The following is an 18,030-nucleotide window of genomic DNA, read 5'->3' as shown; positions in this document are numbered from 1 at the left end:
GATCTGCCAACTCATCAGTTAAAATGGAAGAAAACTGACAGACTCTGTGTCATTTGTTTGCGGATGTTAAGAAGTTTCCATTTTAATAAAGCCACTGAGTAGGCCTGAATAGAAACATACAGATATTATAATACCAAATACTCTTCAAGCATCAAATTTTTACCTGATGATAAGGAGGGACAGATCTCGAGTTTCTGCAATCCAGGATCCAGCAAGGCAATTTCTTTACTACAAAGCAAACAAAACTCAAACGTTGTACCAGGTTTCAGCAGAACTACTCAATCATGAAAGCACAGTTGTAACATTTGCTCCTGTGGGCTGAGGGGATCTGGAGAGGTGAGTAAGTGGCCACACGGCTGGACAGCCTCTAGTGCCACTCTTTGGGACAGTCCTGGGGGACTGAATCCAGGCCTCCTCCAATTCCCTAAGCTTTTCTGGCCAACCAGCTGGGTATGTTCCCTGCTACTGGCTTTCTTTACCCCATTCCACCCTGCCTCCAAGCCCGCCTTTTCATCTGCAAGATCCCTGGATGCCCCAACACAGCCTGCTTTGGGGCAGAGGGGCTCTGAGAGCCTGCTCCAGTGCTGAGGGGACCTAAGAGAGGGCAGAACAAGAAAAACTCCCAAGCACACAGTCAACCACAGCAAAGATTGGACCAAGACGCCAAGACTCTGCTGGCTTCATTTGAAGGAAGAGATGGGCAGGCGCCAATGCAAGAATTCCTCCAACATCCTGAAAAGCAACATGGTAACACCAGAACCCAGAGAACACACAACAGGAAAACTTGAACATACTAACCCAGAAGAAGTAGAAGAAATAGACTTTTTTTTTCATTTTCATTTTTTTAATTAAAAATTTTTATCCCCTCCCCTCCTCCAACTTCCCTCCCCTCCCCTCCACCCATACCTTTGGTCAAGGGTGTATGAGTAGCTGTGCTCCCTTGCTAGAACCTCCAAACAAGTTCTCAAGAAATAGACATTAAACATAACCTTATGAAAATGATGGAGAACCTTAAACAGGAAATGAAAAACTTCCTTAAAGAAATGGAAAAGAAGACAAATAAAAGTTAGAAGAAATTAATAAATCCCTCAAAGATACCCAAGAAAACCAAGAAAACGCAATCAAACAGGTAAAGGAAACAGTTCAAGGCTTGAATACCAAAGTGGAGGTAATAAAGAAAACACAAACCAAGAGATGGCTGGATATGGAAGATCTGGGTAAATGAACAGGAACTACAGAGACAAGTATAACCAACAGAATATTAAGAGATAGAAGAAAGAATCTCTGGGGCTGAAGATACTATACAGGAAATAGACTCACTGATCAAAGAAAACATTAAATCCAAAAAATTCTTAACACAAAACATCCAGGCAATCTGGGACACCATGAAAAGACCAAACCTAAGAATAAAAGGGGTAGAAGAAAGAGAAGAACTCCAGCTCAAAGGCACAGAAAATATATTCAACAAAATTATAGAAGAAAACTTTCCCAACCTAAAGAAGGATATTCCTATGAAGGTACAAGAAGCTTACAGAACACCAAATAGACTGGATAAAAAAAATCCCCTCGCCATATAATAATCAAAACACAAAACATACAGAATAAAGAAATAATATTAAGAGCTGCAAAGGAAAAAGTCAAGTAACATTTAAAGGTAAACCTATCAGAATTACATCTGACTTCTCAATGGAAACCATGAAAGCTACAAGGTCTTGAATAGATGTGCTGCAGACACTAAGAGACCATGGATGCAAGCCCAGACTACTATACCCAGCAAAGCTTTCTTTCACCAACAATGGAGAAAACAAGATATTCCATGACAAAAACAGATTTAAACAATACGTATCCTAAATCCAGCCTTACAGAAAGTACTAGAAGGAAAACTTCAAACCAAGGAAACCAACAACACCCACAATAGCACAGACATCTGATAACCCTCCACCAACACAACTCAAAGAAGGGAAACACACAAACACTACCACCAAAAAATAACCGGAGTTAACAACCACTGGTCATTAATATCACTTAATATCAATGGACTCAATTCACCTATAAAAAGATATAGGTTAAGAGAATGGATACGAAAACAGGATCCAGCATTCTGCTGTTTACAAGAAATATACCTCAACCTCAAAGACAGACACTATTTCAGAGTAAAGGATTGGGAAAAGGTTTTCTAATCAAATGGACCTAAGAAACAAGTGGGCGTGGCTATCCTAATATCTAACAAAATTGATTTCAAACAAAAATCAATCTGAAGAGATGGAGAAGAACACTTTATACTCATAACAGGAACAATTCAACAAGATTAAGTCTCAATTCTGAATATCTATACCCCTGATATAAAAGCACCCACATATGTAAAAGAAACATTACTAGAACTCAAATCACACATCAAACCCCACACACGAATAGTAGGAGATTTTAACACTCCTCTCTCACCAATGGAGAGGTCAACCAGACAGAAACTTATCAGAGAAATAAGAGAACTAATAGATGTAATGAATCAAATGGACTTAACAGACATATATAGAAAATTCCACCCAAACAGGAAAGAATATACCTTCTTCTCAGCACCTCATGGAACCTTCTCGAAAATTGATCACATTCTAGGTAACAAAGCAAACATCCACAGATACAAAAGAATTGGAGTAATCCACTGTGTCTTACTGGCTCACCATGGAGTAAAGTTATAATTCAACAACAATACTACCCCCAGAAAGCCTACAAACTCATGGAAACTGAACAGTCAACTACTGAGCCACCCCTGGATCGAGGAAGAAGTAAAATCTTCCTTGAATTCAGTGAAAATGAAGACACAACGTAACCAAGCCTATGGGACACTATGAAAGCAGTGCTAAGAGGAGAGTTCACAGCACTGAGTGCCCACATAAAGAAAACAGAGAAAGCTCACAGTAGAGACTTGACAACACAGCTGAGAGCTCTGGAAAAGAAAAAGAATCAGACTCACCTAGGAGGAGGAGAAGACTGGAAATAATCAAACTGAGGGCTGAAATCAACAAAATAAAACACAGAAAACAATCCAAAGAATCAATGAAACAAAGAGCTGATTCTTTGAGAAAATCAACAAGATTGGCAAACCCCTATACAAACTAATCAAAGGGCGGAGAGAGAACACTCAAATTAACCAGATCAGAAATGAAAAGGGGGACATAACAGACACTGAGGAAACTCAGAGAATCTTTAGGTCTTACTACAAAAGCCTGTACTCCACAAAATTGAAAAATGTAAAAGAAATGGATTTTTTTTAGATAAATACCATATACCAAAATTAAATCAAGACCAGGTAAACAATTTAAATAGACCTATAAGTCATGAGGAAATAGAAGCTGTCATCAAAAACCTCCTAACCAAAAAAAAAAAAAAAAAAAAAAAAAAAAAGCCCAGGGCCGGATGGTTATAGTGCAGAATTCTACCAGAACTTCCAAGAAGAGCTAATACCTATACTCCTTAATGTGTTTCACATAATAGAAACAGAAGAGTCATTGCCAAACTCTTTTTATGAAGCTACAGTTACCCTGATACCAAAACCACACAAAGACTCAACCAAGAAAGAGAATTACAGACCAATCTCACTCATGAACATCGATGCACAAATTCTCAATAAAATACTGGCAAACCAAATCCAAGAACACATCAAAAAATCATCCATTATGATCAAGTAGGCTTTATCCCAGAGATGCAGGGCTGGTTCAACATGCAAAGATCTATCAGTGTAATCATATTATAAATAATCTGAAAGAAAAAAAAACATATGATCATTTCATTAGATGCAGAAAAAGCATTTGACAAAATTCAACACCCCTTTATGATAAAGGTCTTTGAGAGAGTAGGGATACAAGGATCATATCTAAATATAATAAAAGCAATATACAGCAAGCCGACAGCTAACATCAAATTAAATGGAGAGAAACTCAAAGCGATTCCACTAAAATCAGGAACAAGACAAGGCTGTCCACTTTCTCCACATCTCTTCAATATAGTGCTTGAAGTTCTAGTAATAGCAATAAGTCAACATAAGGAGATCAAGGGGATTTGAATTGGAAAGGAAGAAGTCAAACTTTTGTTATTTGAGGATTATATGATAGTGTATATAAGTGACCCCAAAAACTCTACCAGAGGACTCCTACAGCTGATAAATACCTTCAGTGATATGGCAGTATACAAGATCAACTCAAAAAAATCAGCAACCCTCCTATACATAAATGATAAAGAAGCTGAGAGGGAAATCAGAGAAACATCACCTTTCACAATAGCATAAAGTATCTTGTGGTAACACTAACCAAGGAAGTAAAAGATCTATTTGACAAGAACTTTAAGTCTTTGAAGAAAGAAATTGAAGAGGATACCAGAAAATGGAAAGATCTTTCATGCTCTTGGATCGTTAGGATCAACATAGTAAAAATGGCAATTCTACCAAAGCAATCTATAGATTCAAGGCTAATCCCCATCAAAATCCCAAGAAAATTCTTCACAGACCTTAACAGAACAATAATAAACTTTATATGGAAAAACAAAAACCCAGGATAGCAAAAACAACTCTATACAATAAAGGAACTTCCAGAGGCATTACCATCCCTGACATTAAACTCTATTACAGAGTTACAGTAATGAAAACTGCTTGGTATTGGCATAAAAAACAGAGACATTGACCAATGGAGTCGAATTGAAGACCTGGATATTAATCCACATACCTATGAAAACCTGATTTTTGACAAAGAAGCTAAAATTATACAATGGAAGAAAGAAAGAGCATCTTTAACAAAAGGTGCTGGCGTAACTTGATGTCAACCTGTAGAAGAATAAAAATAGATCCATATCTACCGCCATGCACAGAACTCAAGTCCAAATGGATTAAAGACGTCAATATAAATCTGACCACACAGAACGTGACAGAAGATAAAGTGGGAAGTAGTCTGCAACACGAGCACAGGAGACCACTTCCTACATATAACCCCAGTAGCACAGACAATAAGAGCAACAATGAATAAATGAGACCTCCTGAAACGTAGAAGCTTTTGTAAAGCTTACTGAATGGGAGAAGATCACCAACTCCACATATATAAATAACTCAAGAAACCAGACATTAAAATTCTAAATAACCCAATTAAAAAATGGAGTACTGAACTGAACAGAGAACTCTCAACAGAAGAATTTCAAATGGCCAAAAGATACTTAAGGATATGTTCAACTTCCTTAGCTATCAGGGAAATGCAAATCAAAACAACTTTGAGATACCATCTTACACCTGTTAGAATGGTTATAATCAAAAACACTAATGATAGCTTATGCTGGAAAGGATGTGGAGTAAGGGGAACACTCATCCATTGCTGGTGGGAATATAAACTTGTGCAACCACTTTGGAAATCAGTGTGGCAGTTTCTCAGAAAATTGGGAGACAACCTACCTCAGGATCCAGCAATATCACTCTTGTGAATACACTTAAAAGATGCCCAATCATACTACAAAAGCATTTGTTCAACTATGTTCATAGCAGCATTATTTGTAATAGCCAGAACCTGGAAACAACCTAGATGCCCCTCAATGGAAGAATGGATAAAGAAAGTGTGGCACATCTACACATAAGAGTACTACTCAGTGGTAAAAAAGCAATGACATCTTGAATTTTGCATGCAAATGGATGAAAATAGAAAACACTATCCTGAGTGAGATAACCCAGACCCAAAAATATGAATATGATATGTACTCACTCAGTGGATTCTGGCCATAAACAAAGGACATTGAGTCTATAGTTCGTGATACTAGAAAAGCTAAGTAATAAGGTGAACCCAAAGAAAAACATATATAGATCCTCCTGGAACTTAGAAGCAGACAAGATCGCCAGGCAAAAGTTGGGAGCATGGGGGTGGTGGTCGGGTGGGGGGAAGGGGAGAGAGGAACAGAGAGGGTAAAAGGGGAGGGTTGGGGAGAGCTGGGGGGAGTGGGATGGTTGAGATGGAGGAAGGAAGGATAAGGGAGCAGGGAAGGAGATATCTTAATGGAGGGAGCCATTTTGGAGTTGGCAAGAGGCTTGGCTCTGGAGGGGTGTCCAGGAGTCCACAGGGATGACCCCAGCTAGGACCCTGGGCAGTGGAGGAGAGGGTGCCTGAACTGGCCTTGTCCCATAGTCAGACTGATGACTACCTTGAATATCACCATAGAGCCTTTGTCCGGCCACAGATGGAGTTAGAGACAGAGACCCACATTGGAGCACTGGACTGAGCTCCCAAGGTCCAGTTGAAGAGCAAAAGGAGGGAAAATATGAGCAAGGAAGGTCAGGACCACGAGGGGTTGGTTCACCCACTGAGACAGTGTGCCTGATCTAATGGGAGCTCACCAAAGTCAGCTGGACTGGGACTGAATGAGCATGGGATCAAACTGGACCCTCTGAATGTGGCTGACAATTGGGGCAGACTGAGAAGCCAATGATAATGGCACTGAGATTTGTCTCTACTGCATGTACTGGCTTTTTGGGATTATATTCTCTTTGGATGCACACCTTCCTAAGCCTGGATGGAGGGGGTAGGTAGGCCTTGGACTTCCCACATGGTAGGGTATCTTGTCCTCTCTCAGACCTGGAGGGGGAGGGGAGAGGGTGTGAGAGAGAGCAGGAGGGAAGTGGGAGGAGGGGAGGAAGTGGAAATTTTGATTGCTATTATTTATAAAGTAATAAAAAATTAAAAAAATAAAATATGTGGCTTGCCCATTTAAAAAAATTTGCTCCTGTGGTTGGTTAAGCCAACAGGTTCTCCAGGACAGAGCAGTGGCTGCACTGGGGTTCAGAGACCAGCACATATGTCCAGGTTCTTGCTGGGCCACTGACTCACAAGGTGCTGCCATTATTAGAGAGTGCTACCAGCCAGCTGTGCTACTCAGGAAGGACAGGACAAACCAGGCATTTGGAAAACTTTAAAAGGATTGTACCAATGCAAGAGAATATTTAGCGTCTACTCTCAAGCATGTGTATGTATATCTTGTTGCTAGTGTAAGAAACAAGACAGCTTGCCAAGTGCTTTAATCCCAGCACTCAGGAGGCAGAGGCAGGTGAATCTCTGAGTTTGAGGTCAGCCTGGTCTACAAAGTGAATTCCAGGACAGCCAGGGTTACACAGAGAAACCCTGTCTCAAAAAAAACCCAACAACAAAACAAAACAAAACCAAAAACCAACCAACCAACCAAAAAACAAGACAGCTTGAGTAGATTTTGAGGTTCTTGCTTTCTTTGCTTGTTTGCTTCTGTGCCTAAGTAAAGTTTGTAATCCAAGGCTGAGACTCTGGACATCAGAGTTGGAGCACTCTGGGTTGCTCTTTCATTTACTGGATTTCTGGCAAAAGCTTAAACTTCTTTTCATTCCATCACAACAATAAATTAGAATAATACTCATAAGGTTACAGTGAGGCTTAAATGGCATATTCTTATATCCAACAGGCTTCAGAAATCAAAACCACACATGGGAGACACTCAAAAACATATTCCATCTTTAAAATCCAGGCAAACTTAATACATGAGAACACACACACACACAAGAACACACACACACACGAGAACACACACACGCACGAGAACACACACACACGAGAACACACACACACGAGAACACACACACACCCGAGAACACACACACACCCGAGAACACACACACACACGAGAACACACACACACACGAGAACACACACACACGAGAACACACACACACGAGCACACACACACGAGAACACACACACACGAGCACACACACACACGAGAACACACACACACACGAGAACACACACACGAGAACACACACACATGAGAACACACACACACACGAACACACACACACACACACGAGAACACACACACGAGCACACACACACACACACACTTCCCTCCAATACCACCACCTGCCTCAAGGTGATGGCAAACAACTCGGGCTCTGTCTGCGGGTGGCTGGAAGTCACTAAGGCCCTTTCCACTGTCAACAGCAGATTGATTTCTAGTTCAGAATATATTAAGGGGGTTCAGGAGTAGTAATTGGGCTCTTATCACAATAATCCAGAAGATAGTTGAGCTACTAAGAGTGAGAACAGAAATGAAGAGTCACAAGATAGCAAGGAGACAGACAGAGAGATCGTATGATTCAACAGAGAACTACATGGCGTTTCCATAGTTTCTGCTTAGCCATTCATGAATGGTACAGCAAGCACACAGCTTTACTTTCAAAATATTAGGCTGGTATTTATACTATTAGTATAATTTATATAGAGTCAGAAACTTTTCACTATGAAATAACTTGAAAGGAAAAATAAAAATTTACATGGCATTCTTAAAAGCAGTTTGAGCTCAAGACAAACAGAGGTTAAATTCACCTAAATTGAAAAAAAATAATAAGGTTGGGGCTGGGAATACAGCTCAGAGGTAGAGTGCTTCTCTGACATGTGGAGGGCACTAAGTTTTGTCCTCGGCACAGTACAGTCGTGATGTTAATGAGAGAAAAACATGACCATTCGATGTGTGAAGTGAAAATTTTAGTTCTGCTCCGGTGGAGGAGGAAGTAAAACCTGAAGGGCATAAGGAGAAGGGGAGAGAGAGTTGAGGCTACTCTGAAGAACTACAGAAATTCATCCTCTACCATAGTGCTACTCAACTGGAATAATTCCCATATAGATTTTTTTTAAAGACAATGTCTCACAATGTAGCCCTAAGTGGTCTTGGAACTTGGTATGTAGACCAGACTGGTCTAGAACTTAAGAGATCCATCTGCCTCTATACTCCAGTACTGAGATTATAGGTGTGTGCCACCACTGCCCAGCTAAGAATTAAAATAAAATACAAAATATGAAACTGTATCCCTTGTAGTAAGAAAAACACCACAAACTTATATGCACTGGGCTGTAATGTTAAACATTACAGTAGGTAACTGGCAAAAAATGTTTGAAGATGGCTGTTTTAGGATAATTACAAGCAAAACCAAGTTTAAAGCTATTATCCAATGAAAGCGGAGGGTGTGGCTAGGCATGGAGGCACACACCTTTAAAAGTGGTACTCTGTCACAGAGGCAGGTGGCAGAAGTCTTGAGGCCAGACTGGTCGGTAGGTGTTTTGCTTTGAGACAGGTCTCACTATGTATCCCTGGCCGGTCTCAAACTGATGATGGTAAGAATCATTTACCCATGTGTTCACATTTTATCTCTGGATAGGACTGCCACCGATAAACCAGAACAACTGTCCTACAGAGAACAATGAGTACATTTACACAATGGAGTACTATACAGCAGAAAAAAATGACATCTTGAAATTTGCAGGAAAATTGACTGAGCTAGAAAACATCATTTTGAGTGAGGTAACCCAGAGATAGAAAGACAGAGCATTGCCGGCTCTTCCAAAGGTCCTGAGTTCAATTCCCAGCAACCACATGGTGGCTCACAACCATCTGTAATAGGATCTGGTGCCCTCTTCTGGCCAGCGGGCATACGTGCAGACAGAATATTGTATACATAATAAATAAATAAATATTTAAAAAAAAAAAAGAAAAAAGAAAGACAATTATCACATGTACTCACTCATAAGTGGTTTTTAAACATAAAGGAAAAAAACCAGCCTACAAATCACAATCCCAGAGAACCTAGACAACAATGAGGACACTAAAAGAGACATACATGGATCTAATCTACATGGGAAGTAGAAAAAGACAAGATCTCCTGAGTAAATTGGGAGCATGGGGACCATGGGAGAGGGCTGAAGGGGAGGGGAGACACAGGTAAGGGATCAGAGAAAAATGTATAGCTCAATAAAAATCAATTAAAAAACATGCAGGGCTTCCTAGCTGCCTGCTCTGAGTGCCCGAGCAATGCTGCCACACTTCCCACAGCCAGGCTTATATCCACCTTTCCCTTTGTCAACAAACCCTCTTCTCCTAACAAACCTAAAACAATCCAAAATTTAAGGATCAATAGTTTTACTTTTCCAGGATGACGTTCATCCTCTTCTAAATTCTACTTTCCAGTTACTCAGTGTTTTGAGCTTCGTTTCAGCCACTTCCAGTTTCCCTCCATCCCCAGCAACACAGGAATTCCTCCAGATGTCAGTCTTGAATTCCCATCTTAGGGCACCATTCAACTAATAATGTAGCATATAACGGATGTCCTAGGACAGACTAACAATCCTGTACTGTTACAAATATCCTCAAAACATTTCCAATTATTTTTAAGTGAGTTCAAATGCTTTACCAATTTTAACTACTATATATTTGCAAGTTCTTCAATGCAGGCCTTGGAGAATTCTCATAAGCTTCTAATGCTTTGGATTTCAATATGGCTATTCTTCACTGTGGAGACTACCGAACATAAGCACCTTATCACAATATAAATACCTTATCAAACACCCCAACAAGGTCTGAGAATACTAACTACCCCAATAACTAGTAGCTCAGGCTTGTACTTGTTTACCTGTAAGAGGCAGTTCAGAGTCTGACTCTCACAGCAGGAAAAAGAAGTATGTGAATTAGTAACTGAAAGGAAAAAGGGGCAGAGCTGAAAGCGGCAGTCATGGTTTAAGCACTGTTCAGTTCTAGACTCAACCTTCTGTGCAACCCCTGGCAGATCCTCTGGCTATGGTGGCTTCTCTTTCTCTTTTAAGGTTTAGTTTAGCACTCCTATGTTCAGTATAAAACAAATATGAAATGATTAAACTACTGAAGAAAAATGCGCTTATTTAAAACTGAAATTCTAGAAGCAGATATGAAAGGCAAAGAATTGATAAAGTATAACTAGTGCTCTTTATCTGAAGGCAAATCAAGTCCAAAGAAATCAGAAAAGTTACCTGAGAAAATCTTCAGGGCTGGGCTATGATAAAATACACAGGTTCCCCTAGCACCACACCCACAAATCAAATATACAAATAACATGTCCTGCACTTTAGTTCACAATATTTATTTCTATCTCCCAGACATCAAAGATGCTTGCTCTTTTCTGTGTATGCGTATTCTGCCTATATGTACGTCTGTATACTATGTGCATGTCTGCCTACATGTACGTCTGTATACTATGTGCATGTCTGCCTACATGTACGTCTGTACACTATGTGCATGTCTGCCTACATGTACGTCTGTACACTATGTGCATGTCTGCCTACATGTACGTCTGTACACTATGTGCATGTCTGCCTACATGTACGTCTGTACACTATGTGCATGTCTGCCTACATGTACGTCTGTACACTATGTGCATGTCTGCCTACATGTACGTCTGTATACTATGTGCATGTCTGCCTACATGTACGTCTGTATACTATGTGCATGTCAGCCTACGTGTACGTCTGTATACTATGTGCATGTCTGCCTACATGTACGTCTGTCTACTATGTGCATGTCTGGCTACATGTACGTCTGTATACTATGTGCATGTCTGCCTACATGTACGTCTGTACACTATGTGCATGTCTGCCTACATGTACGTCTGTCTACTATGTGCATGTCTGCCTACATGTACGTCTGTATACTATGTGCATGTCTGCCTACATGTACGTCTGTCTACTATGTGCATGTCTGCCTACATGTACGTCTGTATACTATGTGCATGTCTGCCTACATGTACGTCTGTATACTATGTGCATGTCTGCCTACATGTACGTCTGTATACTATGTGCATGTCTGCCTACATGTACGTCTGTATACTATGTGCATGTTTGGCACAGAGGCTCAGAGAGGATGTTGGGTGCCCTGGAACTGGAGCTACAGAGGGCCACAAGCTACCATGTGAGTGCTGCAACTCACACCCGGGCCCTTTAGAGGAGCAGCGAATGCTCTTAACTGCTAAGCCATCTCTGCAACCTCAAGATGTTATTCTAAAATGTAGGATTTAATTTTCCCTTTTATTCTTCAAATGAAATAAAATCATGAACTAGCAGGTTTTCCAAAGGCCCCCAATAACGGCATCTTACTGAGCCCTGTTAGGAGGACTGTGAAGGACCACTGGCCAGCCTCACAGACCAGACAGTGGTGACACACACTTTTAATCCCAGTAGCCATACTAGTCTGCCATAGAAACGGGGCGGTGGTGCACACCATTAACCCCAGCCCTAGGGAGGACTATAAGATGGGAAGGAGACAGCTCTCAGCCACAGTCTCGCTCTGAGATTCCTGGAGGCAGGATCACCATTTCAGACTGAGGTCGAGGTAAAAGTCAGTGACTGGCTGTTTTGCTTTTCTGACCTTCAGGTTGAACCCCAATTTCTGTCTCTGAATTTTTATTAATCGTGCTATAGAGCTCTGTGAATTGGAGGCTGGCCAGGACATCCAGGGCTACACAGAGAAACCCTGTCTCAAAATACAAAAAACAAAATACTTGTGTGTTAAAGGACTGATCCCCAGGTGGACCTAATCACTGAGAAGTAACTGGGTGATGAGGGCTGAACTAACCAATATTGCATACAAATACAAACCAGAGCTTAAATTATAAAAATGTAGTCAAATGTGATATTACATAACTTTTGTGCCAACCAGAACAGGCCATGTTCCAGAGCACAAAGGTTACAGCCACAGTAAAACTACTTCAGGTAAACTAGTCCCACCAGGGCAATGATGGCTTAAAACAAGTATCTTAAAAGTCAGGTGTAAAACACTTTCCTCTGAAAACCAGTTTAGCTTTTAATTAATTCCACTTTCAAGTCTTGTTTCAAATAAATTTCAAGGCTTTTCTGTGCCCTGAAAAATGATTTTTAAAATATCTAACAAGGAATCCACAGAAAATGGACTAATTCATTAGTAAATTGGTTCAAACAAGCTTAGCTACATGTTTAATGAAGAACATGAAAATAAACTCAACTGATGAAGTCACTTAATAATCTTCAATTTAAAAACTAATCTGCTTTGTTTGTTTCAAGAAACATAATCCTTTACTTCAGCATAACGACAGTTTTAGGTATCAGCAGTAATACACCGTGTTTAATAAATACTTAAAAAGGAGCTTTGGACTCCCAACATTTGAACCAAAGGCATTCTCGAATATGCATACCTCAAATCACCTGCTTCTTTTTTCCCTGGAAGTTGCATGTGCTTAAAGTCTGCTGGTGGGTGCTCTTCAGAGACACTGGGCTCCTGGCTTATCTTGGAGACTTCTGAAGCAAATGAGAGTTCCCCTTCACTGGAGATTCCGAAGAGCTCCGGGTCATCTTGAATTACATCAATTAAGAGGACATCATCTTCATATGCTTTAAGAATATCTGGAAACCCCAATTTGAGTTCTGAAATGCTTTTAGTCATTTTTCTACCACTTACTTCAGAAGGAATTGGCACAAATGCTTCTTGTTCCTTAGAGCAGAATGAACTTTGCTCAATATACCCAAGATCACAAGAAAAAGTATTATTTTCAATTTTAAGAGACATAGACTCCTTATTAGAAATAATATTGCCAGGTTCAGAGACATGATTATATGCTTTATTATCATAACATTTCTTTGCAAAGCTTGGAGAAGTGCAGGAATTCTTACTGTAGAATGAATGAGAAATAGCCTGCCCTGGAGTTACGCTCTTAGGGGTATTCAAAGACTGAGGTCCTGAAGTTGTTGCGCAGATATTTTCCTTATTTCTGTTTTGTTTTGCTTCTACTCCAGACAAACTGTCTAGTAGCTCTAGGGGACTGTAAGCATCTCTCTCACATGACCTGGCATTTACTTCTTTTCTTTTTCCTGACTTGTTCTTTAGTAAAGGGATTTTAAAATTAGTCAGCCGTCCTGTGTTTAATATTTTAACTAAATCTGGAGCCACAAGTGTTTGTTTAGTAATGCAAGCTTTTCGATGAATAGTTTTGTTTGCAATGTTATTTGCTTCCTGGCTCTCTTGGGATGCCATTGTCAAATTAAGTTTTGATAAATTCCCTCTCTTTTTCTTATTTCCTGTTAAGCTTTGAGTTGCATTAGTTAACTGGGTGTCTTCAGTAGCATTAGAAACTACCTCTGTCCCATTTCTAGGTTCCTCTATCTTTTTATCACTGGGTGCAGCTTCCTTTATAACCATCAAAGTAGGTTCTACTGAAGAAACTGAAGACAAACAGTTTATATCAGAATTGTACATTTCTTTACTTGAGGACTCAAGGGTTCTTTCTGTTGAGGGTTGCTGTAACAGCCTGGAGTCAGTTAAGTGACTTTGATTTGTTTGGTGTATGATAGACTCATGTTGCCTACCATTTTCCAGAGACCCTGGAAGTGAGAAATTTAAACCTGACAGGGAAGTCTTTTTCCAACACTGGGCTGTTATTCTAGCACAAGAATAAAAAGGCCAAGTTCTTTTACCAGTCATTGGTATAATTCTGCGGCAGCTCACCTTTGGCTCTTCAGTTTCATTTCTCAAATCTCCCCACGGAGATCTTCTCCCCATACGATGACTATCGCTAGCTGATCTTGCCGAAGAACTTATCACTGATTTAAAATATTCTTCTGGATCCATACTTTTGCATCCTAAGAACTCCGAAGTATTTTTTATATCCTCTTTCAAACGTGATTCAAGGGCTTTTTGAAACACAGCATTTACTTGATGTCTGGGACTTGTTTTCTCTACTGCCTCTGGGAGACATAAATGGTCCACTGGAGAGAACGTGTTTTGGCTTATTTTTCTTAAAGCTTTTAGGAAACTCTTTTTAGGCTCTATGGTCTCTGTTTCTTTCCCTTCCACACCCATTTGGTTTTCTTGTAGCACCAACTCTGAATTGTTATACACATTAGAGAAATTAAGATCAATAACTTTTTCTTCTTTTTCAGACAATTTCATCTTTTTTCTGTGTTTTCTCCCAGTGCTGTTCTCCTCTACCGAATATTTGTTTTTTTCACTTTGAAGGCAAGAAATCAAGCCATTGTTTTTATTTTGGTATAAACGACTTTCTTCAAGCAGTAACTTACTGGCTATTACATTTCCTTCCGTTTTTGACAGCTTATCATTCTTCTCTTCAGGATGCCTAAGGTTTTCTTTCTTTAACTTCGAAGAGTTCTCTGCTATGTGCACCCATACACCTTGAGGTTCATGCTCAAAGTTGTTTTCATTATCAAAACCCTCAGAATGGAGGAAACTGTGATCAGGTGATTCGAAACTGCAACTTTTTTCTACTCCAGGTGACAAGCTGTTACAAGAATATTTCCGAGTATTCTTGTACAGTTCATCTTGGAATTCAACCTTAATATTTTGTAATGCCTCGTCCTTAGTTATTTTGAGAGGTGGATTTCCTAAATTTTTACATTTCTTAATTCGAATCCTTCTTTTAATATCGTCTACCAAATCTTCCTTAGCCAAAGACTGTAAGAAAGCCATAGTCTGAAATTCACTGCACTCCACTGTTTGTAAAGACTCCGAACTGGTTAATGACGCCTTTCTTACCAGGTCAGTTCCTGGCTGTGGATCATCACTTGGGGCTTCAGTAACTTTTCCTTTCTCTTTGGCTGATAAAAAAAAAAAAAAAAGAAAAACATACCAGAAGACATTTTATACCGGGCAGAAAAAAAGCAACACCAGTTAACAGAAAATCTGTGAAGCCATCCATTTGTATTTCCCTGAAGAGCTGTTTAGAAACACAAACTGATTTTAATATTAAATATTAAAAAAAAATCAAGCAGGTTTTAGCCCAGGCTGACCCCAAATTTGAGATTCTCCTGCTTCAGCCTCCCATCTTTAGGATTATGGGTGTGCATCACTGTGGCCATCTTTAAGATCTAAGTAAGAACTACAACTAAACCTCTATAAATTCTAAAACGGCAGGAAAACCTTTATAACATCATTTTACCCTAGTTAAGTTAAACCACTGTTATTAATTCCTTCTACAGCCATTATAATGACGGGCTCCTAAAAGAACGTACACTTTTATAGGAAAATCCTTCCCACCCCGCCTCTCATCCATCCCGCGCTCTGGTAGCGCCCACACAAAATCAACTAGAGGCTAGCCGTAAACAAAGACCGAGGGCAGCTGAGGTGTGGCCCCCAGTTCTCTTACTGTGTCTTCTGGGGTGAAAAGGGAGCTCCACCTCCTTCGCTGCTCCTTTGCAAGGAAGGCCCATCGGGTCCCCGGCCCCTCCGCTCGCTGCCTTCCAGGCGGCGGATGTCTCACCCAACTTGTCACCTTCTGTCTCCTCTCTCCCGGGAGCCTGGGCCGCCACTCTCCTCTTCTGCCGGCTCTCCTCCTCGCGCCCCCTGGCCTCAAGGCTGCAGCCTCCCACCTCGCCCGGCTCTGGCGTCAGCGGGAGGCTTCGCTTCCTCAGGCCTCGGGCGTCGCCTTCGCGCCCTGGGGCCGTGGTGGGGCCCGAGGGCGGCGTTGGTGGCCGCATTTGCCCACCGCCGCTCGTCCAGCCTCTCTCGGGAGCCTAGAAGGCCCCCAGGTCTGCGACCGCTGCTTCCACCGCGGGACACAGCCCCCTGCCCGCCCTGGGCCTGGCCTGGCTGCGCACTGCACCGCACCGCACCGCCTACCGACTCGGCAGGAAGCGGAAGTGGAGCGGGCTGGGCTCGGCTGGAGGCAACCGGCTCGGTGCCTCGCGGTCCGCCTGGCCACATGCTCCGTCGAGGGCCCTGGCTGCAGCTGGAGGTGACAGGGCCTCATTGCACGGGCGGGTCTGTGGATGTCACCCCGGTGGTCCTCCCTCTCCTTCCTCCAGACCTGAACGTCCGGAGGTACCTGGACGCCTTCTCCCAGCCACCGCGACTAACCTAACCGTAGTCTACCTAAATGGCTTCTAACTACTCCCTTAGTCTCCCGGGAGCCCACTGTCGCTTTCTTCCTAATACCTTCGCTTCCATACAGGTAGCCCAGGCCTCCCACCCCAGCTTCAGACGTGCAAATTACCATTTATTTCTCTGAAAGATCGCTTCTCTTCTGTTGGTGGTTAGAATCTTCTAAATGCTCTCCTGGATCCCTTGCACATAAATTTGCCAAATCTAATCGGTTCTATTTTCGGTGTTTGTCACTTCTCCTCCCCTTCCTTTGCCGTTACGGTCTCTCTGGCCTGCAGACTTTGACCTACAACATCACACTTCTAAATTTTATTGATGTCTCCAACCCTGCACCAGTTCAGCCAAACCCGACCAGCTTGCCAGGCCTTGCCTCTCCATTGAAGGAGGACGCTGGCACCCCTCATCCTGACCCTTCATGAACTTCCTTCGCTTAAAGATTAGAACAGACTTTAAACTCCTTGTGTGCTTTTTTTGGATCCTGTCTAATGTGCCTGTCTGTGATTGTTTAGTTGGTTATTATCTTACTTCCCTGGTGTCTTTACTGTCCTTCAGTGGACAACTACGCAAAACAGGCACACTTCAATGGTTGCTGATTCATTGAGCTTTCTTGTTTCTAGGCCAGGCTGCCCTGGAACTTACTCTGTAGATCAAGCTGGCCTCAAACTCACAGACATCTGCCTGCCTCTGCCTCCCAAGTGCTAGTTTAAAGGTGTGTGCCACCATTTCCTGGCTTGTTTTCCTTTTTAAACAGCTATATAAGTGATAAGTGTCAGAAACTCAAAATAATAGTCTATTCACATGTACATTCTTTCTAATAGCTTAATCGATTTTCCATTGTATTGCAAAGAAATTAATTTCTACTTATACTTAAATTGTTTCCATAACCATTTCAATAATCCTGATCCATAAATGTGTTTGTTCTTTATTCTTAAGCTGTGAACTAGTAGTTATAAAATGTACTTGATGAGAGAAATAAACTCCTTAACACATTTTCACGTCTATATGTGAGACAGGCCTTTTAAAATAAATTAACACCACACATGGCTTCCACTTATGCCACCTTGAGCCACTCCTGGAATTCCCCAGATCACACGTGCTCTGCTTGTGCCTGTCTATACACTTATTCTTAAAATTACTTCTTTGCTTGTGTGCCTGGAAAACTACAATGCATCTCCCAGAAAAGCTTTCTGTTGCCCTTGTCTTCACATTCGGAGGGTTCAGAAGTTCCCTTCTTGCATATTAACACACCATTTTTCTTTTTATTATTGTATGTGTGTGGATGTTTTGTCTGCATGTATGTCTCTGTACCAGGTGGTGGTCTAA

At 41.3% G+C, this 18,030-nt stretch overlaps 1 protein-coding gene across 2 annotated transcripts in view; it reads right to left on the bottom strand.

Moving 5' to 3' along the window:
* Topaz1 (testis and ovary specific TOPAZ 1) overlaps positions 1 to 16,304 on the bottom strand; it is a 75,608-nt gene extending 59,304 nt beyond the window's left edge. For both annotated transcript variants that reach the window (XM_042054804.1, XM_038324257.1), the window contains exons 1-3: positions 16,088 to 16,304; positions 13,013 to 15,425; positions 164 to 228 (exon numbers count right to left, since the gene is read on the bottom strand). In XM_042054804.1, coding sequence (XP_041910738.1) covers positions 164 to 228; positions 13,013 to 15,425; positions 16,088 to 16,304 — 2,695 coding nt within the window. The remainder of the gene's footprint in view (positions 1 to 163; positions 229 to 13,012; positions 15,426 to 16,087) is intronic.
* Between the last annotated feature and the right edge of the window lie 1,726 nt (positions 16,305 to 18,030).

This window comes from Arvicola amphibius, chromosome 3 (genome assembly GCF_903992535.2).
Source record: "Arvicola amphibius chromosome 3, mArvAmp1.2, whole genome shotgun sequence".
Lineage (NCBI taxonomy): Eukaryota > Metazoa > Chordata > Mammalia > Rodentia > Cricetidae > Arvicola > Arvicola amphibius.
This window is presented reverse-complemented; position numbering and strand designations above follow the sequence as displayed.